The sequence below is a fragment of the Dama dama genome, chromosome 19, assembly GCF_033118175.1.
Source record: "Dama dama isolate Ldn47 chromosome 19, ASM3311817v1, whole genome shotgun sequence".
NCBI classification, from domain to species: domain Eukaryota; kingdom Metazoa; phylum Chordata; class Mammalia; order Artiodactyla; family Cervidae; genus Dama; species Dama dama.
Window position 1 is genome coordinate 85,356,643 of NC_083699.1, and position 26,917 is coordinate 85,383,559.

The window sequence follows — 26,917 nt, forward strand, 5'->3', positions numbered from 1 at the left end:
TAATTTAATAGAATATGCCTGTGAAACTATCTGACCCTGGGGTTTTCATTTATGGGAAGATTTCTTAATGACTAATTCAATTTTACTACTTTTATTACTTTAATTTTTCTATAAATTTGTACATTTACTTTTTCTCATATATATTGATAAAGATTTTAATATTGCTGTGGCTTTTGAATGTCTAGCATCTATAATTATGACTCCCTTTTAATTTATATTTGGGTGTACTTTTTCCTTTTTTTCATTTTTAAAAAATATGTTGAAGTATAGTTGATTTACAAGCTTGTGTTAATTTCTGCTGTACAGCAAAGTGGTTCAGTTTTATATATATTCTTTTTCATATTCTTTTCCATTATGGTTTATCACAGGATATTGAATATAGATCCCTGTGTTATACAGTAGGTCCTTGTTTATCTATTCAATACATAATAGTTTGCTAATCCCAAACTCCCTCACGCCTGTGCTCCTGCCCTCGACAGCCTCGACAGTTTTTCCTCTGTGTCTGTCAGTCTTTTTTATAGATAATTTCATTTATGTCATTGTATTTTTAAATAATTTTATTTTGGCTGTGCTGGATCTTCATTGCAGTGCATGAAGCTCTTTGTTGTGGCACATGGGCTTTCTCTAGTTGCAGTGAGTGGGGGCTGTTCTCCAGTTGTGGTGTGCGGGTTTCTCAATGCTGTGGTTTCTCTTGTTGTGTCATGGGTACACAGGCTTCAGTAGTTTTGGCACACGGGCTCAGTTGCCCTGCAACGTGTTGGATCTTATTTTCCAGTCCAGGGTTCAAACCCTTGTTTCCTGTGCTGGCAAGTGGACTCCCAACCACTGGATCATCAGGGAAGTCTCAATGTGTCATATTTTAATAAGTGATGTCATAGGGTATTTGTCTTTCTCTTTCTGACTTACTTCACTTAGTATAATAGTCTATAGGTCTAATCATGTTGCTGGACATGACATTATTTCATTCTTTTTATGGCTGAGTGGTATTCCACTGTGTATATATACCACATGTTCTTTATGCATTCCTGTTTCCATGGACATTTAGGCTGTTTCCATGTCTTGGCTGTAGTAAGCAGTGCTGCAGTGAACATTAAGGTGTGTGTATCTTTTTTATTTATAGTTTTGTCTGGATATATGCTTAGGAGTGGGATTGCAGCCTCATTTAACAGCTCTGTTTTTAGTTTTTTCTGTTTTTTTAAATTATTATTATTATTATTTTTGAGGAAACTTGACCCTCTTTTTCATGGTGACTCCACCAATTCACATTCCCACCAACAGTAGAGGGTGGTTCCCTTTTCTCCACATCTTCTCTGGCATTTGTTATTTGTTGGCCTTTCAATGATTGCCATTCTGACCAAGGTGAGATGTTGCTTCATTATGGTTTTGATTTGCATTTTTCTAATAATTAGTGATGTTTAGCGATGTTGAGCATCTTTTCATGTGTGTGTTGGCCATCTATATGTAGTCTTTGGAGAAATGCATGTAGGTCTTCTGCCCATTTTTTGATTGGGTTTTTTTTTTTTTTTTTAACTGAGTTGTATGAGCTGTTTGTATATTTTGGAAATTAAGCTCTTGTCAGTCACATTGTTTGCAGATGTTTTCTCCCAGTCCATAGGTTATCTTTTTGTTGTGCTTGTGGTATCCTTTGCTGTATAAAAGCTTGAAGGTTTGATTAGGTCCTATTTGCTTTTATTTCCGTTGCCTTAGGAGACTGACTTAAAATATTGGTACGATTTATGTCAGAGAATATCTTGCTTATACTCTTAAGAGTTTTATGGTGTCATATCTTATATTTAAGTCTTTAAGCCATTTTGGGTTTATTTTTATGTATGATATTACGAGAGTGTGTTCTAACTTCATTGATTTACAGGTAGCTGTCCAGCTTTCCCAACACCACTTGCTGATGAGACTGTCTTTTCTCTATTGTATATTGTTCCCTCCTTTGCTGAAGATTAACCATAAGTGTGGCTTTATCTCTGGACTCTATTCCTTTTTTCATTTTTTAGTCTTGTCAGAACTATGTCTTTGCTTTCTATTTCATTAAATTATGCTTTTATTTGTATTATTTCCTTTTATCTGCTTTTCTTTATGTTCTTTTCTAACTGAAGACAGATGATCCGTTCATTAATTTATTTTTAACTTTTTTTATTTTTCTGATGTAATTATTTATAACTACAGATCTCTTTTATATACTCCTTGTGCTGCATCACACAAAGTTATTTGTATAGTCTTTAATTTTACTTATAAGTATTTTCAAAATTCTGCTAAGATTTCTTCTCTGACTCATCAGTGTTTGTTGTTATTGTTTTGCTCAGTCGTGTCTGACTTAGTGACCCCATGGACTATAGCCCACCAGGATCCTCTGTCCGTGGGATTGTCCAGGCAAGAATACTGGAGTGGGTTGCCATTTCCTTCTCCACATCAGTTTTTAGAAGTTTCTAAACCTATCAGATTTTTTAAAAGCTATCTTTTTGTTATGATTGTCAGAGAATATGATTTAGGATACCAAGTACATGAAAAATGTGTAGAGATTTTTATTGCATTTGTTTGGATTTTGTATATACTCTTGTTTGTGTTCTTCTGTTTGGAAGTTATGTTTGTATATGTTTATTGCATCAAACTTAATAGTTATGATGTCAGTTCTTCTTTAACCTTTCTAATTTTTTGTCTTCTTAATTTACTACTGAGATAAATATGTTAAAAGTTAAACCTCTATGACAATGGATTTGTCAGTTTTTTCTTGTTTTGTCAATCTAGTTTGGACCTATATTAATAGGTACACATAAGCTTAGCTGTTATATATATTGAATAAAACCTTTTATAAGGATATAGTGACTTTCCTTATCACTAGTGATAGCTTTGCCTTACAGTCCTTTTGTGTGTTATTAATATATCTATACCAGTTTTGTATTGATTAGTATTTGCCTGGTATTTTAATTTTTTCCCCTATTTTTATTTTTTAACCATTCACTACTCCTAGGTTCTTAGGTGTGTTTCTCTTGACAAGCATGTAGACGACTTCTCAATCTTATATGAAATATTTTCTGTGTGGTTACAGTGCAGAAGGTGCTGAAAAATGGCAGAGGAAGTGGTAGTAGTAGCCAAGTTTGATTATGTGGCCCAACAAGAACAAGAGCTGGACATCAAGAAGAATGAGAGATTGTGGCTTCTGGATGATTCTAAGTCCTGGTGGCGAGTTCGAAATTCCATGAATAAAACAGGTTTTGTGCCTTCTAACTATGTGGAAAGGAAAAACAGTGCCCGGAAAGCATCTATTGTTAAAAACCTAAAAGATACCTTAGGTAAGTTATTTTTGTTTTAAAACAAAAACAGCAATACTTTCTTTTTAATCAATGCTAGAAATTCGTTCTTTGTACAGAATTTTGGCATCAGTGGGCAGAACTGACTAGAACATCCCAAGCTGGGATTTCAGCTAGGCACGGTAAGTTTGGCTCCTAGCAAGTGTATTCAAATCAGGTGTGTTCAAAGAGACCAGTGAAGGTCATTTTCTGTAAATCCAGCTAGTGGAACTGACTCTGATTTTCTGTCAGGGGCTTCTTGAATGGTAGGTACCTATTGGAGTTGAGACAGTTTCTCCATATAATTGAGATGGGGATAAATGAATGAGATGCAGAATATCCTCCTTGTCATTAAGGTCACTTATTTTACAGGATACATTGATGGATTTTATATCTAATGGCTTACATTTTGATGTTTGCTTTTAAAAACAAACTCATTTTGTTCTTATATTTGATAAAAGAGTTTTAAGTTGTGGATCATTACCATATGTTAGCATCTACAAAGCTTATCTTTCTTATTTTCTCTTTTTTTCTCTTCTCTCTTCCTGTAACTGTAAATTTTGTTCCTACTGACCTTCCCTTAGGACCATAAATAGGGGAACCTACTTCATGTTGGGCTTGACCACGCTGTGATAGGAAGGAAATACGCACAGATGAGAACCAGTCTGTCTCTCTTTTTAAAAAATTCTCCTTAGCTGACAGGAAGGAATTGGGAGGGACAGAGTTTCCCTCAGGTATTCAGGCAAGCATGCTGTTACTTAATAGTTCTTGGTGTATATGTAGAAGAAAAAGTATAATTTCTCCTTGAAAAAGGTAGTTTGAGAATAATGTGACTTTTGAGAATAATGTGACATGATTGAACATGGAGTATTATTGACTGCTTTATATTTTTATTTCTTACTCAGCATTATTGTTCTTCTATTCTAAAGGTAATTTAATAAATGAAGTTATTAACCATACATTTAAATGCTTTAATTTAATTAGGCTTACCTTTTTGTGTGTGTGAGATTTTTGAGGTCATAATTATAAGTTAATATTATTTAATTATTTAATCTTAGTTTTTAAATGGAAGACAGTCAGAAAGAGATTGTCCTTGAATGGTTGAAGAGATCAAAGTTAGAACCAGCAATACTTACAATTTTGTAAATAATTGAATATTTATTTAAAGTATATTGATTAGGGGTCTTTAGGAAAATTAAGGTGACTTCTTCAAAGTATGCTTTGTAGTGATGAAGGCACAGACAGGGCTAGGGACACACCGAGATAAACTTTCATGTCCTTTAAAAAGGGTAGTGGCATCCTGAGACTATAGCAGATGTGACAGTGATTGACAAAAGACAATGAAAACACTCATATAGAGCAAGGAGAAAAAAACCCCAGTTTTTTTTTGAAAGTTTTGAAAGTTTTATTAGATAAATTTTGAAAGTTTTATTAGATATAGTTTTTGTTATTAATACTCCTGGGAAACCTTCCATACTATTTTCTGATACTATTGAGACAGTTTTAGGTGTCTTGAGACTGTATCTTTTTAACTGCCTTGACACTGTATTATTGAGACTGTTATCTAGTGAAGTTCTAGGCTATCATTGTATTATTAAAATTATTGCTGTCTATTCCAAAGTACGTGGAAACATTCTGTTTTAAAGTAGTGACCTACAGTTAGCCTGTATAGTGATGTAAATCCAGCTTTTGCCTTGGATAGACAGCCTTCTCCCCTTTCTCAAGGTTTCTGAATCCCGTTTTGGTAACTTAAATGTTCCATATAACTAATGGATTTGTTTAACAATGATTGTGCTGATGGAGATACTGTTTGAAGGTTAAGAAAGAAAAAGAGAAAACAAAGGAAAGAATGAATACATGATGAAAAATAGAAAAATAGTACAGATGAATGTAGTTCCAGGGCGGGAGTAGAGACTCAGACATACAGAACTCTGGGAGAAGGGGTTAGGAAAGGGGAGGGTGGGATGAACTGGGAGATTAGGTTTGACAGAAATACACTAACACGTGTGAAACAGATAGCTATGGGAACCTGCTCTGCAGCTCGGGGAGCTCAGCTTAGTGCTCTGATGACCTCGATGGGTGGGTTGGGGTGTAGGATGCAAGGGAGACCCAAGAGGGAGGGGATGTAGATACACATATTGCTGATTCACTTCGTTGTACAGCAGAAACTAGCACAACATTGTAAAGTAATTCTACTCCAATTAAAAAAGAATGAATACATGAATATATTTTCAACTACTGAAAAAATACATGCTTTAAATATATGCTATAAAACTTCTTCCAAAATAAATCTGAATAGTAAGGTCATATTTGTGGCCATCATGATATCCTTGTTTTATAAGTTCTGTTAGCATTCAGGGAAAAAATGTTTTGGCAAGAGAAAAGCCTTAGGAAAACTTTCTATTGCCTGGATGTGGGCCAGGTCACATGGATGGGGTGTGGGGAGTTTCAGTGTTGCAGAACCAGGAAGTTCACTGAAAATTATCCTGAGCTGTGTTAACAAACTGACGAAAGAGAACACGGGATTTTTTTTCAAAATGGATTGGCTAAAGGTGTTTAAAGATTTTTTCAGTAAGTTAATCTGTTTATTATATCTTAGCTTTCTTGTGTTTGAATTAGAGTTTTCAGTTTGTGAATTTAAAGGAAAACTATAAGGAGAGAGCATGGCGGGTTTATATAGGCTGGTGCTTTATGTTTGTGAATCATAAGCTAACTGGCAGTATATCTGATAGTAAAAGCTTTGACTTGATAAGTAAAATAACTTTAAAATTTTTAATATCAATATTTAAATAACAAATAGAAAAAGTACAAATGATTTGACTTTGATGTAGTTAGTTCTCTGAACTTAGCATAGACATTTGAAATGAACTAAATAAATTGTAAACATATTAAAATCAGGAGGAGAAAAAGGATTTAAGTGAGCAAGTTCCTTCATCCTCAGCATTTGAAGTAACATGATATTGTCATTACTTTTTACTTAGACTTTAGAGGACTGATGTAGAAGATAATGCTTAATGAAAGCACCGGTATAGAGAGTATTTTAATTTAATCAGTGTCAGATTGCTAGAAATTGCTGTTTTGGTTAATGTGAGATTTGACAGTTTGAAATGAGTTGTGAGAGCAGCTGCATACAAAGAATTTGAAAACATTGACAGAAAATAGTGAACTCTTGGACTGTTTTGAGTCAAGGTTTTAAAGTGATTCTGATACTAACAAAGAACCTAACCTGTGGATCTGCTGATAGCCTCTTTATACTCCTATGATAGTGAACTTGATTTGGTCTCTTTGAACAGTTGCTCAGTGGTTCTAGAAAAATGAACAGAGAAATTGTTGTAGAACTCTCTTATATAAGGAGGAGTCTAAGGAAACAGAGTAACCTGTCAGGAGATTTTGGGGCAAAGAGCAAAATGGAAAGGCATCAGGTACTTCATTGGCAAAAAAGCTGTGATTCATTTTTTTCGGTAACTTTGGTGGCCAAATGAATCCTTCTGGAATATGTCTCTCTTATTTACTTTTTGGGGAGTTGTTAAAATTTTAGATCCATTTTTGGGAGTTAGTTTTCCTTTTAAAGAGTTTATTCATTCATTCATCAACATTTTTATTGAGAACCTACCTACTGCAAGCCAGATAAAAACTAATTGTCACAAAACTTAAGATTCTGATGGAGAAGTAGGTGATCATTGTTATTTATTGTTAATATTTCTTAAGTTTGATTTTAAGTGATACTGATCGTAAACCAACAGAAGTGATATAAAAAGGATATCTTTTTATATCTGTAAGATCTTAAAGAGACTGTATAACTGATACAATGATTTAATGTATACCATCAATATAATTGCACGTCTGAACAGGGACTTGAACCCTGGACCCTCATATTAAAAGTCATAGCCTGAATAGCCTGAGCTATCCAGGCTCATATAAAATTATCATTCTATTGAATCTTAGAAAGTTGATAGTTATTCTTAAATACATTTGTAGACTTAGAGTCAGGATTTGAGACTTATAACCAAAATATTTGTTTCCTCACTGCTTACAGTAAGCCGAAATTTTTACTAATTTAGTTTTATAGCTTATTAGAATAGAAATAGGTTGTTCACCCACTGTTTCCCTGAACGGACTTGAAACAGAGGAAAAAATATTTGTGCTCCTTGTGTGGTAGGCAACTAGAACCCTTGAGAACAGAAAGGGCATTGTTTCAGATAAAGCAGAGAATAATAAAAAGCAGTAATTTATCTTATTTCATGTAAATCAGGTGAACTGATAAAAATACAAAAAAAATTAAATAAAAGCCTCTATTGGAAAGAACATCATTTATAATATTTAGAATTCCTTCATTCTCTTCCCAGATATACCACTTATTAGCCATGTGGCTAAGGGTGTATGACTTTGCTGATTTCCTGTTTCTTATTTGTAAAGGAGAGAGTTGGGCAAGACCAGATGATCTTGGAAATTCCCTACTGACTCTGAAAGTCTTAAGTCTTATAGTCCTGGTACACAGCTGATCAGCCTTACATGTGTTATAGAAATCAGGGGAAAATCCATAAGGGGGAAACTGGTTTTGAAGAAATAGGAACATAAGAACAGAATTATAGTTCCCTAAAGAAATAGCAAGGATCAGTAATAATTTTATTCTTTTGTTTTTGCTGCGCTGGGTCTTCATTGTGGCACACAGGCTTCTCTTATTGCAGAGCACGGGCTCTAGAGCACGCGGGGCTCAGTAGTTGAGGCATGTGGGCTTAACTGCACACAGCATGTGGGATTTTCGTTCACTGACCAGGAATTGGACCTGCCTCCCCTGCATTGGAAGGGGGATTCTTAACCACTGGACCACCACAGAAGTGCCCCGTCAGACCCATTCTGTTGAACATTTATTTACTGTGTGATTTAGATGGAGGGAAAATGACATTCTTAAAGTAAAGACCTAATGATGAAAGTGTAACTAGTACACTGAGTTCAGAAACACATTTGAAAGCTAAAAAGTGAGAAACAGATTAATAGAGACAGACATTAATGTAAAAGTCTACATTAAGTTTTTAAAGGGGATTGAAAAATCGATGAGAAACTGTCCTGGCAGCAGTTTACATGAGTAAAAGACTTAGCAGGAGCTGCTGTGATAATGTATGTGCTAAAAAAAAAATCTCAGCATTTTATATGATGGTATTGATTCAAATTTATGAGGCGCTCAGGTTAAGGGCTGCAGTGTGTGCTGGCCAAATAAAACATGACATAGTCTATTCATTTTGGAGAGCTATACTTTAACAGTGGTTTTGAGAAACTCACGTGCTTCCAAATACTGGCATCAGGTTTATCAAAGGATTTGGAAACCAGGTTACATAATGAATAGTTAATGGGTACAAAGATTTGCCTTAACTATCCTATGGGAGAGGACAACTATTTTATAAAGATGGAGTATTCACAGTGCTTGACTAGATTCTTAAAAACTTTTGAGGAGTTAATAGTACATTGTTTTGGTCAAGAAATCGTGCTATAGGAAGAAAGAAGTAAGACTAGTGGATTGGAGTGGAAGGGGAAGAGTGTGAGTGAGGGGAAGATGGAAAGCTATACTAACGCTTTTGGTTTTTTTAAACAAAGCTAATGATAAAAATGACTACCTCAGAGTTATGCACATCCTGAGTGCATAGAACTGAGTATTTCCCTCCGAATCCTGGGCACGTCCAACTATTTCATGCTATAGTAAAAGTATAGTAACAAAATAAAATAGTAAAAATAGTAAAAAAAAAAAAAAGTATAGTTAAAAAAACGCTTATTTTTGAAAAAATAAATTCCAGAAGCATTCAGTTCAGTTCAGTCGCTCAGTCGTGTCCGACTCTTTGCGACCCCATGAATCACAGCACGCCAGGCCTCCCTGTCCATTACCAACTCCGGGAGTTTACTCAGACTCATGTCCATCAAGTCGGTGATGCCATCCAGCCATCTCATCCTCTGTCGTCCCCTTCTCTTGCCCCCAATCCCTCCCAGCATCAGGGTCTTTTCCAATGAGTCAACTCTTTGCATGAGGTGGCCAAAGTATTAAGAGTTTCAACTTCAGCATCAGTCCTACCAATGTACACCCAGGACTGATCTCCTTTAGGATGGACTGGTTGGATCTCCTTGCAGTCCAAGGGACTCTCAAGAGTCTTCTCCAACACCACAGTTCAAAAGCATCAATTCTTTGGTGCTCAGATTTCTTCACAGTCCAACTCTCACATCCATACATGACCACTGAAAAAACCACAGTCTTGACTAGATGGACCTTTGTTGGCAAAGTAATGTCTCTGCTATTTAATATGCTGTCTAGATTGGTTAGGAGGTAGGAAAATATCGGTAATCATCACCATCGATTGAGTGCCTGCTGTGTGCTGTGTACTGTGCTGAGTGCTTTCCATATAAACTTTTAAAAATTCGTTACAAAATTTTTCTGAGATAGGTAGTTACTATACACCACGTTTCAGAAACAAGGAAACTGGAGTTTAAAGAAGGTTAAATAACTTGACCAAGCTCTGATTAATCTGTAAGTAGCACCATTGAATGGAGAAGGCAATGGCACCCCACTCCAGTACTCTTGCCTGGGAAATCCCATGGACGGAAGAGCCTGGTAGGCTGCAGTCCATGGGGTCGCTAAGAGTCAGACACGACTGAGCGACTTCACTTTCACTTTTCACTTTCCTGCATTGGAGAAGGAAATGGCAACCCACTCCAGTGTTCTTGCCTGGAGAATCCCAGGGACAGGGGAGTCTGGTGGGCTGACGTCTGTGGGGTTGCACAGAGTCAGACACGACTGAAGGGACTTAGCAGCAGCAGCACCATTGAAATTTAAACTTAGGGTCTCTTGTTAAAGAGTTTTCCTAGTGCACACATTACATTTATGACTATAGTGTTAGAGTCAGATAAGTAATGGATTGGCAGGATTTGCTGCAAAAGGGTCTGATTAAAATTAGGATTGTGGTGAACCAGCTGAAGTTGAGAAAAATTTAGAAAAGATTATACATTAATCTGAGGTAGCCTGCTTGTTGATGTGATGTGATGTGAAAGTCACTCAGTCGTGTCTGACTCTTTGCGACCCCATGGACTATACAGTCCATGGAATTCTCCAGGCCAAAATACTGGAGTGGGTAGCCTTTCGCTTCTCCAGGGGATCTTCCCAACCCAGGTCTCCCGCATTGCAGGCGGATTATTTACCAACTGAGCCAGAAGGGAAGCCCAAGAATACTGGAGTGGGTAGGCTATCCCTTCTCCAGTGGATCTTCTTGACCCAGGAATTGAACCGGGGTCTCCTGCATTGCAGGCAGATTGTTTACCAAGTGAGCTATCCAGGAAGCCCTGTGTTGTTGGAATGATGTAATTGTTGTTGATTATAACATACTTGAGAAATTGAGATACTAATACTTTACATTTGTATAGTTTTGTAAAGTGCATTTGCATCTACTCATTGATAAAACATGAGATTAGAAGGACTGTTTTTAAGCAGTGGAAACAAAAGAAATAAACAAGCCCTTCCTAAAGATTTGTAAGCAGGGGAAAAAGCAAACCATCGATTTTACATGCATTTGTCTATCATCCACATCATAAACAGGACTTTGTTTTGCACAGAAAACAGATATTCTAAGTTTATATTTTCTGTGAACTATTTCTGGCCTCTAAGATTAAAATAAGTTGTTTTGATTATTTCCCACTTGGGATTTAATTGTTGGGTCTGTCTAGAAATTCTTCATTCTTTTTTTGGACAAGGTATAATTAGTCTTAGACCATTATCTTTTTTAGAATAAAAAAAGTATTTTAGAACTAGTCTTCATTTTCAGGTTTAAATTTTGCATTTGCTTATATCAGTATTCGATTTAATCAATTTAATAAACCCATTGATCATCTTCCATCTGTACATTTATAAATAGTATATAGAAAATGCAAAAGATCAGTGAAATAGGAAAATGATCCTCTCTGAAAGCTTATATTCTAGTAGATAGGATTAAAAGATAAACGCAGGAAATGCTAGCATACAAGTACCTCAGAAATACAGAATACTAAAATAAAAATACTAAAAAAAAAAAGGAGAGCTTATATATCATGGGCGGTGAGGATGGAGAATGAAGGATGTTGAAAAACACAAAGCAGGAAGATAAAATAATAAAGTTGTTATTTGAAATGACACTTCTTGAATGGGTAGATTCTTTAAAAGACAGAATTTTTAATAAGGTTTTGGGAAAAAACTAGCAAACGAGGTACACTAAGTCATGAATTAGATATTTCCACATTTTTATTAAAATTTAGAGCAGTTTCAATGCAGGGCGTTACAGAAAGATGCTTTTATTTAACATTTACTCCTGTGTACTGTGCTATTACTTTACATTATTTTATTCAGATCTCGTAACACTCATGGTAAGTGCTGTCTACTCCATTTCTGAGCTCAGAAAAGTAAAAATAGCTTGCTCAAGATGGCATGGTAAGATGCATACCGGGGATTTGAACCCAAAGGCCTGTAATGTTTCAAGGCCTCTACTGTTTTCTGTAGTCTATAACATAAGCCTGGTAAGAAAGGTTTGAGGACATGCTGTAGAGGACTGTAGACTCTAGGCACAGTATTTCTTTTAATTTGTTAGGCAGGAGAGTCACTGTTGGCTTTTGAGCAGTCAGTTCAGTTTAGTCGCTCAGTTGTGTCCAACTCTTTGCAACCCCATGGACTGCAGCACGCCAGGCTTCCCTGTCAACCACCTACTCCTAGAGCTTGTTTAAACTCATGTCCATCATTTCGGCGATGCCATCCAGCCTCCATGCATCTAATCCTCTGTTGTTCCCTCCTCTTCCTGCCTTCAGTCTTTCCCAGCATCAGGATCTTTTCCAGTGAGTCAGTTTTTCACATCACGTGGCCAAAGTATTGGAGCTTCAGCTTCAGCATCAGTCCTTCCAATGAATATTCAGGACTGATTTCCTTTAGGATTGACTGGTTTGATCTCCTAGCAGTCCAAGGGACTCTCAAGAGTCTTCTCCAGCACACAGTTTGAAGGCATCAATTCTTCAGTGCTCAGCCTTCTTAATAGTCCAACTCTAACATCCATACATGACTACTGGAAAAACCATAGCTTTGACGAGATGGACCTTTGTTGGTAAAGTAATGTCTCTTTTTAATTTACTCTCTAGGTTTGTCATAGCTTTTCTTCCAGGGAGCCAACGTATTTTAATTTCATGGCTGCAGTAATCGTTCATAGTGATTTTGGAGCCAGGAAAATAAAGTCTGTCACTGTTTCCGTTGTTTCCCCATCTATTTGCCATGAAGTGATGGGACTGGATGCCATGATCTTTGTTTTTTGAATGTTGAGTTTTAAGCCAGCTTTTTCACTCTTATCTTTCACTTTGAAGAGGCTCTTCAGTTCCTTTTCACTTTCTGCCATAAGGGTGTTGTCATCTGTGTATCTGAGGTTATTGATATTTCTCCCTGCAATCTTGATTCCAGCTTGTGCTACAATAGGTCATGTAATTGTAGCTGTAATATAAAGTTAGACTGGATGATATGGGTGATGGGTTGAAGTGAGATAGACTGGATTAGTAAAAGAAAAAGAAAACTAGAGGGTAGTGATGGCTCAAGCACAACATGGGCCTGAACTAGAACATGAATAGTAGAAATGGAAAGTTTTGGCAGAAAGGACATATGATGACTTTAAGAAATTGACGTGGGAATCTTTTAAGAAAGTAATTTTTATGATGTAAAGTTCATGAAGTTAATTAACTGTTTTAAAGTGTATAATTCAGCATTATTTAGTCCATTAACAGTGTTGTGCAACCATCACATCTGTGTAATTCCAAACTGTTTTCATCACTCCAAAAGGAAACCCTATTTCCATTCAACAGTTGCTCCTATTACTCCTTCCCTTCAGCCCCTGGCAACCACTAATCGGCTTTCTGTCTATACAGAGTTACCTACTCTGGCTATGTTGTATAATATGTAATCAAACCAGAGTAGGTAATATGGAACCATACAATATTAATCTTTTGTGTCTAGTTTTTCACTTAGCACACTGTTTTTGAGGTTCATCCATGTTGTAGCATGTATCACTACTTCATCCCTTTCATGGCTGAATAATATTGTCTTATATGGCTATATACCACATTTTTGTTTATCCATTCATCTGTTGATGTACAGTGGGTTGTTTCTATCTTTTGATTATTGTGACTAGGAAGCTGTGAACATTTGTACACAAGTATTTGTTTTAATTCCTATTTTCAGTTCTTTTGAGTTTATACCTAGGAGTGGAATTATGGTAGTTCTATGTTTAACATTTGAGAAACCATCACCTGTTTCCCTTGGCAGTTGTACCATTTTACATTTTGACCAGTGGTGTAAAAGGGATTCCAGTTTCTACATATCCTCATCAACACTTATTTTCCTTTTTTTTGGTTTGGTTTAATTTGGTTTTATTATAGCCATCCTAGTAAGATGTGAAATGGTATTTCATTGTTATTTTGATTGGCATTTCTGTAATGACTAATGATATTGAGCATCTTTTCAAGTGCTTTTGAGGTATTTGTATACCTTCTTTGGAGAATTACTTATTCAAGTCCGTTGTCCGTTTTTGAGATAAGTTTTTCTTTTTGGGTTCTGCAAGTGCATTATATGTTCTGGATATAGAGTCTTATCAGAATTATTTTCGCAAGTATTCTTTTCTAATTTTGTAGGTTGTCTTTTCACTTTCTTGGTGGTTTTTTTTTTTAATGAAGTAAAGTCTATTATTATTATTTGGTGTCAAATCTGAGAATCTCTTGCTAAATCCAAGGTAAGAAAGACTTTTTCCTAAGTTTTCATCTGAGAATTTTTAAGTTTTAACTCTTATATTTGCATCATCTATCTATTTTGAGTTGATACTTGTATGTGATATGAAGTAGGAATCCAGTGTCATTCTTCTTCATGTAGCTATCTAGTTGTCCCAGCATCATTTGTTAAAGAGACTATTCTTTCCTGTATTAAATAGTCTTGGCACCCTTCTTGTGGTCAGTCAAAAAATCAATTGACCATAGATGTATGGTTTTATTTCACTACTCTCAATTCTATTTTGTTGGTCTATTTTTCATTCCTTTTGTGCCAGTGCTACACTGTTTTGATTACTGTGGCTTTGTAGTAAATTTTGAAATTGGGAAATAAGAGTCTTCCAACTCTGTTTTCCATTTTTAAGATTTTCTTTTGGCTCTTTGGGATCTTTTACAATTTCATATGAATTTTAGGGTCAGCTTTTTCCATTTCTGAAAAAAAAGGGGGCTACTTTGATAAGGATTGCTTTGAATCTGTACATCACTTTGGATAATATAGTCTTCCCTTGGTATCTGCTGGGTTTTGGTTCCAGTATCCCCTGCAAAAAACTTAAGGATTATTCTTGCACAAAACAGCATAGTATTTGCATATACTCTACATATACTCTCCCACATATGTTAAATCATCTCTAGGTTACTTGCAATACCTAATACAGTGTAGATTCTATGTAAATAGCTGCTGCTGATGGCATGTGCAAGTTTTCCTTTTTGGAACTTTCTAAAATTTTTTTTTTAAGATTTTTATTTTTTTCCTCAGGCTGCTATATCAATTAAATAATTTCAGCAGAAAACACCCTAACCCTGAGAATGCTCCAGGTCAGGTGAAAGCAAGGCAAGCCACTGTGTCAGTCCTTCAGGTAGCTGCCCGAGAGGTTGAAACCCATAATGACAATTCTTTGTGAGAAAGATCTGTATTACTCTCTCTGACATTATTAGTTTAGGTTGCTGTCCTCACAGTCACTGCTGGTTTGGAATTAAGAGATACTTAGGCAGACAACCTAAAATGCTAGCATGCTCTCTCACTACACAGCAGCAGCTTCTTTCTTCATTAAGCCTTGCCCTAGTTATTGTAAATTCCTTACTAGATTCTAGAGTTCCACAAAAGTTGATTTTGACAGTATTCACGAGCTCATTAATTACTCTTTTGGAAGGATGGAACCCTAGAGTTCCCTACAGTGCCAGAAATCCCTGATGTACAAATTTTTCATAATCATGATATATCATTAGCCAGAAGGAAGGAAATTAGGAGGGGAGGGAATTAGTTGATTTATGGATATAAGACAGGTTATTTTCATTTGGACATGGCAGTTGTATTTGAGGTGCTCATGGTGCCTTCTGTGGATGACTAGTGGCAATTAGAATTGTAATGTGTAAATTCCAGCTTGGAGCTACAAAGAGACCTTAGAATCTTCTCTTTGGAAGCTACAGAAAATGAAAGTGATGTTCTTGAAGTAGGGGGTAAGTCCAAGCATGGCATCTTGGGAAATACTTTGAACTAAGGAATCATTCACTTACTCTTTCAGCAGACATTCCCTTTGCTGCTGCTACTAGTATACTTACTGCTAAGTGCTAGAGAGACAAGGTAGTAAAATCCAGTTTACTGCCCCAGGAAACTCACTGTTTTATTAAAATGGACAAGTAAGCAAGTAAAAATGCAGTTTTTATAACAAGGTTTACAGGAGCCCAGACAGAGGAACACAAGAATATTTAAGCAGGTCAGTGGGGAAAACAACATACTCTCGGGGAAATTAAAGAAGGCGAAAATGTTGTAGAGAGTAATCTGTGATCTTGGTTCTGTATAGAGAGTTTGAAAAGACTGAGGACTCTAAAATGGTCTGATTTGCAGTGAAAAGATGACAGTTGTAATTGAGTAGTTTTGGTGGAGGTGGAGGACCAGATTATAAGGAGTTAGGAGTGAGTGAGTGGCGAAAGAGTTGAAGGAAAAAGGGAAGACAACCTTTTAAGAATGATGTAGTTAAAAAACAATAGCAAAGTTGTGTAACTTTATTTTGGAATAGAAGTGACCTAAGTGTTTTTCTATACTTTGGGAGTGAGTGGGAGGAAAACAGATCTGGATGGTCAAGAGTCTCAAAAAGAGGCAGGAAAGATGTTATTAAGAGTCCAGAAGGATTAGAGATTGGGAACTTGGCAGAAGAAAAAGAGTAAGGGTAATGAGAAAGAATTTTGAGATAGAAAGTATTTGAGAAATTTTACCTAAGGATGCCTTAGTTTTTTCAGTAAAAGGAGAACACAAACTCATATGCTGAGAAGTGAGCAGTAGTGAAAATGCCTGATTAAAGTTGCTGTAGCATATATTTACGATGATAGTACCATTTGGTTATTTTTTTCATTCCTTTAACAAATATATATTAAGCATCTCCTGTGTACTAAGGCACTGTGTGAGATCCCTGGGATTATATTCGTGAACAAAGTCAGCAAAAATCTCTGCTGTTTTGGAGCTTATTTATATGTGAATTGGGTGAAGACAGATAAGCAAGTAAATAGTATATTATTGTAAAATAAGCCTGAAGTAAATAGAGCAACCTGAGTCTTGGAAACTAAGCAAATGGGAGGATTACCCAGACATAACTAGAATTTTATATTACATATCAAGTTGTAATTTAAGTTAATATTTAATTTCTATACAGCTAGTTATAGACTCTTAGTTAATAAAGAAGAACTTGGGTTTGCTGGAGCCTTTATGTATTTAGATTGTAGATATGTGGGAAATAATTTAATATTTACATTTAAGAGACAGTTTATTAATTTTAGGGCAACTTTAGAATGATGCAATGCAGTTACTTCAGGGCCTTTAACATGAGAATAGAGAATTTATGAGGGGGGTCAAAAGTAACAAACTTCCAGTTATATAAAATAAATAACTCATGAGGATGTAAAGAAAGAAGAAGAGTGACATGGAGAGGAGGAGGGAGGGTAAAAAACTTAAGTTACTGAGTTGAAGATCCTTTTGTAATGAATAAATTGGTGTTTTTTTGTTTTTCATTGCTTTATATTCTCATTACCCTTTTTTATTTAAACAGGCATTGGAAAAGTGAAAAGAAAACCTAGTGTGCCAGATTCTGCATCTCCTGCTGATGATAGCTTTGTTGACCCAGGGGAACGTCTCTATGACCTCAACATGCCTGCTTATGTAAAATTTAACTATATGGCAGAGAGAGAGGATGAATTATCATTGATAAAAGGGACGAAGGTGATCGTTATGGAGAAATGCAGTGATGGGTGGTGGCGGGGTAGCTACAATGGACAAGTTGGATGGTTCCCTTCAAACTATGTGACTGAGGAAGGTGACAGTCCTTTGGGTGACCATGTGGGTTCTTTGTCAGAGAAGTTAGCAGCAGTCGTCAATAACCTAAATACTGGGCAAGTATTACATGTGGTTCAGGCTCTTTACCCATTCAGCTCGTCCAATGATGAAGAACTTAATTTTGAGAAAGGAGATATAATGGATGTTATTGAAAAACCTGAAAATGACCCTGAGTGGTGGAAATGCAGGAAGATCAATGGAATGGTTGGTCTGGTGCCAAAAAACTATGTTACCATTATGCAGAATAATCCATTAACATCAGGTTTGGAACCATCGCCTCCACAGTGTGATTACATTAGGCCTTCACTCACTGGAAAGTTTGCTGGCAATCCGTGGTATTATGGGAAAGTCACCAGACACCAAGCAGAAATGGCATTAAATGAAAGAGGGCATGAAGGTGATTTCCTCATTCGTGATAGTGAATCTTCGGTAAGTGGTTTTCAAAGGTAAATGGAAATAGAGCCCTGGATATTAAAAAAAATAAATGGAAGACCAGAGAGGTTTAGTGGCTTCTGTAAAATTAATCAGGTAGTATGTTTGTTAACATGTGAAGTTTCTGAGTAAAGTCAATATTCTTTCCAAGTATATTTATTTTTAGTAAAATATAGCCTTAAACAGGATTATTTGGCCTTGTCTATTTCTGTTGGTTTTGCCTCCCTGAAATATTTCTGTTGCATTAAACTGAAAAATGGAGAGAATTAAACGTTGACTTTTTCACTGAGAACAATGCAGTAGATTAAACTGGAAAAACGTTTCTTAAATTGCATAATGGGTACACTGTCACCCTTACAATAAAGGAAATCCCTGAATTTAGAAAAAAATTTGTATTTGTTTCTGTTTGGAAGTTGAAGTACACTTAGGTACCTCAGAGACCCATTTGAACATGCACCGTATTTGGAGGGCATTTACAATAACCATAAATTCTGTTCCCATGGTAGTAAAACAATAAAATTGTAAAACCATAAAAATTGAATAAGAAAATAGTTATGTGGGCTCTTTTACATACTGTATAGGATTTTAGAATTTGACAATACTCATTTCCCTTAAAAATGACCTCTATTTTTCCTTGATAAAGGATATCACTACTTTTCCATGATTAGTATTGGCTTTGTGTGTATATATTTGTACAAAAAGTTTACATGTGATTGTACAAAAGGTTGAAAGAAGAAAACCTGTCTGGTGTGTTTGTGTGTGTGTGTATGTGCATGTGTGTAAGGGGTGGGGGAAGAGAGAGCAAGACTGAAATTAATTGAACTGCCTGCTGTGAAGTTCAGGAAATGGGGGTCTGTATGTAACCCCGCAGGAAGAGCAGGTGGTTGATGATAGGGAAGAGTAGTGGGATTTGTTTTCTGTTAGATGCCTGGCCTGGCCCTGGTTCCCAGGACAAGCAGTGGGCAGAAGGGCTAGGAAGGGAGTGACCCTGGAGTGGGTGGTGAATAACCATAAGATGTTTCCAAGAAACCCACTGTTTGAAACTTTGACAGTAACTGCATAAGAGGATGATCTAGACTATTCAAAAGAGTGTTAGATGTAAAAAAAGAAAAAAACCTAAGAAAGTAGCTTGATTGCAGAATACCTTGTATTTCCTTGTAGGTAATTGAGCATAGATACTAGCCAGAATATACCATTATTTTTAGTAGTGCATGGCCACTTAGCTGCAACTGACAATGAATTCATATGATTAAAAACACTGTGCAAATAAGCATATTTTGTTTGACTTGCACAGTATTTTTAATCATTTGAATTCATTGTCAGTATTTAAATATTGGGAGGTTTCGAATAAAAATTTAGACATCAGACTTCCCTTTTAAAATTGGAAGACCTGTCAATGTTGAGCTATATTCCTACAGGGCAACAGTTGCAGCTAAGTGGCCATGCACTGTTCCCCCTGTATAACCACCCTGGCCCTTGTTTATATTTCTTTCTTCCCCCTTACAGGCATTTTGATTTTGTGACCTCTTAGAGTTTATGTTCTCATTTTTGTGTCCTTCATCTTTGAGAATTCGCAGCATGTATAAGCTATTCTGTAAGACACCTACTGTTTGCTACTAATTGAAAAGGGGTGGATGTCTTGGATTTTCTGCTGTGTTTCTCCAGTAGTTTGAATGAAGAGAAGATCTTACACATCAAATGTTAAACTAAAGGATTTGCCGTGGCGTTAGGGAGATTTTTGTGTCTAACTGGTTCAATATTGAATCCTGGCTTTTTTAACTAGATAGATGATCTTGGGCAACTCAGCTTCTCTTCAGCCTTTATTTTTTCATCTGTAAAATGGGTTTGTTTTGAGGCATAAAGGAGACAATTCATGTAAATAATTTAGCATTGTGCCTGGTGTTTAAAGTGCTCACATTTTAGCTGTTATTAGTTTATATAAAAATGCTAATAGATGTCTTTCAAAATGTTTTTTCTCTCTTCTAGCCAAATGATTTCTCAGTATCACTAAAAGCACAAGGGAAAAACAAGCATTTTAAAGTACAGCTAAAAGAGACTGTCTACTGCATTGGGCAGCGTAAATTCAGCACCATGGAAGAACTTGTAGAACATTACAAAAAGGCACCAATTTTTACAAGTGAACAAGGAGAAAAATTATATCTTATCAAGCATTTATCATGATACTGCTGACCGAAGTGAACTGCTGTACAGTTGTAATTCGTCATGTAATTGAAGACTGAGAAAATGTCAGTCCAGTCATGTTTGATTGGAAATTGCTGTTTCTAACTCTATATGAGAATTGACTATAATACATAAAATATTTTTATTATAACTCAGCCCATATACTACATACACCAAGCATTTGCATAGAGCAGTTCCTTATCCTTGGGTCTTCTGTTTTATTGTTTTCTTGCTCTTCTCTTGCTTCTAATATTAAGGTTTTATATTTTGAAAAAATGATGCAAATCAAAAGTCTTTATATGAAAGAATTTATTGCCTTTATTTTCTTTTAAGGGCACCACCTTAGTTACTTCTGCAATGGTTTCTATTCATATAAAATTATTATATCTATTATATCAACATATACCATATGTTAAAATAAATTTCTTGGAGAGTTAATCTTTTCTGTGACTAAATAGCAATAATAAATGGAAAATTAGAAATTATTTTCAACTATTATATTTGTCACAAACCATTGTAAATACCAAATATGTTGTGTCTGTCATTTTTCAGAATTCATTTGTTTTCAGTTTAAAGCAAACCATATGGGACATAGGTTAGAAAACATATCTTGTACAATTTAAATTTACATCTGTTGGAAGCAAAAATCTCCAAATTCTTATGAATTTTTTCCCCCTACTTCTCTCTCATCTGGTTATTCAAGAGAAAAAAGCATTCTCAAGATATTTAGCTTTTAACTGTAAATGGATGCTCTAGTGTTATTTTTTCCCCTAGTTATATATTGTCACTGTGAAAAAAAGCTAAGGCCAAATTTTGAAGAAGTAGGTGACAATGAGGTAAGATACTTGGTTCTCTGCCTACCACCCTTCCCCCCAGAAAAATCAGTAATAATCAAGCATAGTAGTTGTAGTATTTTTATTTTCTTCATTCAGCTTTGAATTTTATTGACCAGGACACTAAAATTGATATATACTTGATGAAAAGATGTGATGTGCTAATGCTTTGAGAAAATTTTTAGAATCTTATTTTTGCAGATTCTTCTATTATATTTTTATCCTGCAGAAGTTTGGGTGTATGGGTAAGAGGCTGAGGCTACTGTAGAGAATTTAATCTATTTCTGTACATCACAGAAGAAAACCAGTTAGTTACATTTTATGGCCACAACTCCCCCCCCCGCCCCCGCCCCGCATTATAAATTCTGGAGATTTAAGGAAAGTACCTTCAGTATTTTAATAGAAAATACTTGCTAAAACAATTTAGTAATTAGGAGAAAGTCATGAGATTTTTTAAAGATTTCACCAGTGCTGCCTAGGCAAATGAATGTTTCTATTCTTTATTATAAACAGACATTTAAGACACAAAATTACTGATTCTAAAATTGAAGTCTAATTCATGAATTTCTTGATTTTGGTGGTTTTAGATTTATTTTGTTTTTTAATTCTCTAAATCTTCAAATCATTTAAAGACTTAGATTGCCACTGGGTGGCAGCCCTGACTTCTCCCTCTAAGCAACAGGAGTTAGCAAATATAAACTTTTTACAATTCTTTTATCTTCATTACATCTGCTTTTAAAGCCTTTTAGTTTGTATTTCATTATTTTTCTCAGCCCCACTTTATTTATTTAAGATAATTATGAGTAGGCAAGTTTAATGGAAACAAAAGTCACATGCTTGTTTTTTTGGCTGTAAAATCATGACTATAAATTGAGGAAAATAGTTTTAAAGTAGTTGTAAAATGACTTTTAAATTTTAAACATTTGATGATGCTTTCTTTTTATTCTCTACCTCTTTGTGGTCCCCCCACCCCAATCCAGTCTTCCTTACTTAAAAAATTAATGTTTAAAAAAAGAAAGGAGGGGATGGGTTCAATTACTAATTTGTATCACAGACATGAGCTATTTATAGCAAACCCTGCTGGGCTGATGTCAAGCATTTTGAGAACGTAGCTAGGAGTGGAGTAGCACTGGAAACAGTGCATATTTCTGTGCTGTAATTAGATTCATACTAACTAGAGAATTCCTAGGAGATCCACGTGTGCCAATAATAGCTACTGTGTGCTCTTACTATATTCTGGAGACCTCACTGGGAACTACTTAATTTTGTACTTCAACGTTTTATCAATTTTTTTAAAGTCTTAAAACCAGTGTTTACATCAATGACTTTTTTTTTAAAGCATGAATTTTCTTAAGAACTGGAACCATTTTCAAAAACATCTACATGGCTAGCTAGTAGCAGGACTTGTGTTAGAAACCACGTTTCCTCATTCCTAGCCTGTACACTTGTCTTGTGACACATTGGCTTCATTGTGCCTGTTTTTAAGACTAGGAGGAAAGTCCTGGAAAGAGAAATATTACAGAAATTTTCTTTCATCTGTGAGGAGATGCTTAGCTTTCATTTTAAATATAACACACATAACTGCCCCACAATCCACTTCTACAAATAACTTCAAATTCTTGGAAGAAGGATTTTCAGAACTTTATGTAAGCTCAGTGACTGAAAGCTATTGCCGCTGTATCTGTTGTTTAGTCAGAAGTCCTTACGTTCAGCTGAATACAGATTCACACCTATTACACACCTTTGACTATGCACAGTAACACCTGGCACTTTCAAAGATGGTGTGTCACAGATACATCACTTAACAAAATCAGAAGGCTTTAGTGCAATCCGTTGTAATTGCTGTAAGAATAAAACGCCTAGCTTTGGTTGGTAGAATGATGTCTTCATGGATATGTGGATACAGTAATGACCCATAAGTTGTCTCCAGCTTTAGTGCTTTAATTTTGTCATCTAATCTAGAGATTGCAAGAAGCAGGGCCACTACTGTTTGTATAGGTACATTTGTGAGAATTGCAAAAAGGCACATCTTCCCCTGGCAAGACAGCCACTTTTGTTGCTGTTGCTAAGTCCAAAACTCACCATCGCCACCCTTCCCCCATCTTGCAAGATAACCCAGTTCAGGATACAATCAAACAGGAATATAGTTCAAGCTACAATGCTTAAAAAAATAATTGTTAGCATTTTTAAATGGGGGGGTGGAGGGCTTTACATAAACAGAGTTTTGGTTTCCCCTGAAAAATGAGAAGCTGGTAACACTGGATTTGAATTCTCATGAGGCATTGGATAGTATGGATACTCCCCTTATTTTTACCAATACATTAAAGATTAACAGTAAAACAGTGTTTCCCAACCTTTATGCTCCTAGTTCAAATCTCAAAATGCAGTTAGTGTTACTCCCTGTTTTTCCTGTAACGGGAATTTTTGGTTTGGAATCTGGAAACTTATATTTTGCAGAAACATTCAGTTGCAATGTCCAAATTAATAAGGAATATAATATTACAGCATGCTTTAACTTTTCACTTCAGTATTTTGCTAGAAGAAAAGAAGATCCTTTGCAGTCTTATTTATCTAGATTCTTTAAATGTTTTTGAATGGTTTCACAACTGAAGTCACTTCTAACAAAGCAAATTTGATACAGCACAAATGACATCCCCATTTTATGTTTTGAACAGCATCCAAGGGACTTTCTGAAAATGCCATATTACTGCTTCTGGGGAAAATCATTGTTTTATTCTATTGCAAGGCAAGGTAGGAAAGCTTTCTTCTGAAAAACTGGTTCTGTTGGCTTTTAACAAGTTTATATGACTTAACTGTCATCTTCTAAACTCTTTAACAGACCAGCACACTATGCATACGCCACACCGTAGTTTCTTGCTGCTAAATGACCTAAAACCAATGACCAAAGAACTGAAATACATTTTTCTTGTTTATTGTGAGGGGTTCCTTTGATTTGGAAGTACTAATATAGTTTGCTGAGACTTTTTAATGAGAACATAAATTGGGCTTAGGTTTTGAAGAGCATGAGTTTTCGTTATCACTGGCTATGTTCACAGAGATAAACCACCATGTCTTTTGAGAGTATGTATGTTGGTCTGAGCACTTACATTATCTTGGATACTCTGGAATTGGCCTGATGCCTACAAAGGATTCACACAAACATTTAGTTTACCTAGCAGATTTTTAAAATGTTTCCTCTCAAATTACTTTTTAAGCTGCTTTTAAGGCTCCAGGGAAAGCTGGTCTCAGTATTTTGAAATAATGTTGCAAAAATTATTTGTAGTTATAGAAGACAAAAAGTACTCAATTTCCTCTCTCCCTGTATTACTGTGACTTTTGAACAGGAAAACAAACTTACAAGTAGACTAGAGTAGACATCTGAAGTAGTTTAGGTATTGCTTTAAATAGATCTCTGGACTCAGAAAATATATTAAACTCTGTAGAACATTTGAAGATAGCTTTTGGGAAATTATGGAGACAGGTGTATTCCAGAATGAGACTAGAGAGTGTTAAATACTGGAATGGTTTTAAAAGTGATGTTTTTTGAGCATTTGTAGAAGAAATTAGTAATCCCTCAATAAATGTCTTTTCTCAGAACAAGTAATGCAAACACACTTTTACTTGTTTTGATATGTTTTAGACTATAGATAAGGGGGATGGTGTAGAAGACAATTTCATCAGGGCATATGCTAATCACTTGGTGTCAAGATGAGAAAATTACTTTTTGGACAGTTATATCTATGTGTATAGTTTTGTGTCTGCTTAGGTTTTGGAGATATTTATCCATCAACCAACCATCCAGCCACCTCACCTCAAATAATTGGATTGTGTAGGTGCCGACCATTCTAACCTAGCAATATGAGAGTGAAGAAAAGGGATATGTTTGTCCAAAAGCAGTACCTTTCTCATGATGTAAAGCCTAATGGAAAAGTTCTATGAAGAAAAAACAGAGCAAGAAGAGAGAGTGGGTGTTAACTTATGTAGGATGGTCAAAGGAGGTCTCATAAAATTGACCTTGAGTGTACTGTGTGCTTCACTTAATCTCTGGTGACTAGCTTTAAACCAGTGCATGAGTGAAAATAGAGCAGTCAAAATCATTTGAAAAATTGTTTTAAGATCTTCACTGTTACAGAGCATTTTTTCTGGTTTTCAAATTGTAAAATTGAATAAAATGATATTTGTTTTATTTAGACGTGGAACTTTTAACTGCAAAGTTCTATTTTGAATAAGGCCTGATTCTCCATCCTAAGAGGAGTTGTTGGGGAATATCATATAGAAAAGAATCAGTTATAACTACAGGAAGGAGGACAGTTTGTTGACAGACTTGAAGGTTTTAATTCACACCTGAAGGAAAGAATTGAGGTTAACATTCCTGATGTTCTGCACTGTGGCCAAACAATAAACTAGGCAGGAAATTGAAAAAGTAAAGTGTGTTCAGAGGAGGTTGAAAAGGGGCTGCAAGAATCCTGAAAACGAGAGCCGGAAAGTGTGTCAAAGTTATATCTGGAAGAGACTCAGTGGAAGCAGGAGTAAAGAAAATGTAAGACAAGGCAAATTCTACTGTTTAAATACCCTGTGTTACTTGGAGAAGAAAAAAGAATTGAGACAGGAGTTACAGTGAAATGTCAGATGGAACGCAGGACATAGACATATTCCTTTGATTAAAGGGAAGAGAACTGTTTTGTGCTAAGTAGAGTAGGGAGCATTATTGCAGTTAATTGACCTCATGGTCTGTGCCAGAGCACCAGGACCTACCCTGGGTTTGCACAACCGTAAGAGTTAGTGCCTCAAATTTTGTGCCCTGGTGCCTCCCTTGCTTCAGCTTAATCCCAACCCTTATGGGGCTCAGAGGGCTTAGGAGTTTCTTCCTTGAGCATCAATGTCCTTTTCCCTCCCAACTCTTGCCTTTCCATAAAAAAACTATCTCCTTGCTTTTCCTTCCATAATCATTCAAATGGCAAATAGTGTAATAGGAAAACTAATTCCTACTTGTAGACTGTGCTTATGATAGGAAATAGCTTTGTACTTCCAATGGTTCGTCTTCAGACATAGATGACTGGAATGCTTTGGGAATTAATCTAAGAAGTCCTGGCAGCAGTTTAGAGGGTAGTTCAGTCTTGGCAGGTTGCATTGTCCGACCAACCAACTAATAGATCACAACCAACTGATGAGAAGGTATAGAGAGGGAAATTCCTCAAAGTCGGAAGAAAAAGGTATGGTCAGAGTCAGGCATGTCCGGGCAAGGGTAGCGGCTTGCAGGTGAGGCACGGCCCTCCAGAAATTTTCAACCAGTGGCTTGGCCCGTGCAGAGGTTGATGGTCTAAGCTCCTTATTGATTCATGGGCCAGTCCTGAGATGAACTGTCATTCAAAAGCTTGTGACAGCCAGGTAACATTACATTTCAGTGTCCCAGAAGTCTGCTGAGCAGAGTTCAGAGTCCTTGCAGTGGCCTGTGATGGAGTGGCAGGCAGGACTGCCTTGTCAACATAGCAGTGGTGGGCAGGGGATCTTGACAGGGACTCGTCCAGATAGAGCTAAATATCTTAAGACCTCAAAGTCTGGGGAACAACTCTCCTTCCTCTACAGCATAACTAAGTCTTGTTCTTTCTCCCGTTTTCTGTTTACTTACCTTTTCATCCTCAGTCTGTTTTCCTTCAACATTTCCATCCCTGAGCCTTGCCCATGCCATCCTCTCAGTTGGAATGCTTAACTGCAAACGTGTATCTCCTATCCAAACTAAGTAGGTACATCCTTGAAATGCCATTTTAAGGACTACCTGTTCTCTAAAGCCCTTGTTAATCTAGATCGTTCACTGTTCTATGTCCCTCATACACATTGTGAGCCCTCTTGGTGCTAATTGGGAGGCAGTAAGGTGAGTGAAAAGAACTTGTAGTTAGGCAGATCTCTGTCAAAATTTCTGTCTGTCTAGCTCTGGGGGTCTACAGTAAATTTTCAGGTGTGTCCTCATCTGAAAAGTTGGGAATCAAATCTTACCTTGAAAGACTTAAGTCCTGTATATACTATATGTATAATGTGAGGATCCAGGAGACGGA

The 26,917-nt window shown here is 36.1% G+C and overlaps 1 protein-coding gene across 2 annotated transcripts in view; it reads left to right on the plus strand.

Annotated features, from left to right (window-relative positions):
• The window catches only part of NCK1 (NCK adaptor protein 1), a 74,790-nt gene extending 49,736 nt beyond the window's left edge, over positions 1-25,054 (plus strand). Inside the window, exons 2-4 of one of the 2 annotated variants that reach the window (XM_061167659.1) lie at positions 3,059-3,302; positions 17,135-17,847; positions 19,837-25,054. In XM_061167659.1, the coding sequence (XP_061023642.1) occupies positions 3,077-3,302; positions 17,135-17,847; positions 19,837-20,031 (1,134 nt within the window). In that variant the 5' untranslated portion in view covers positions 3,059-3,076 and the 3' untranslated portion in view covers positions 20,032-25,054. Of the gene's footprint in view, positions 1-3,058; positions 3,303-5,670; positions 5,871-17,134; positions 17,848-19,836 lie in introns of those variants that run through there. The other variant, XM_061167660.1, reaches the window with a different exon arrangement.
• The last annotated feature ends 1,863 nt before the right edge of the window (positions 25,055-26,917 follow it).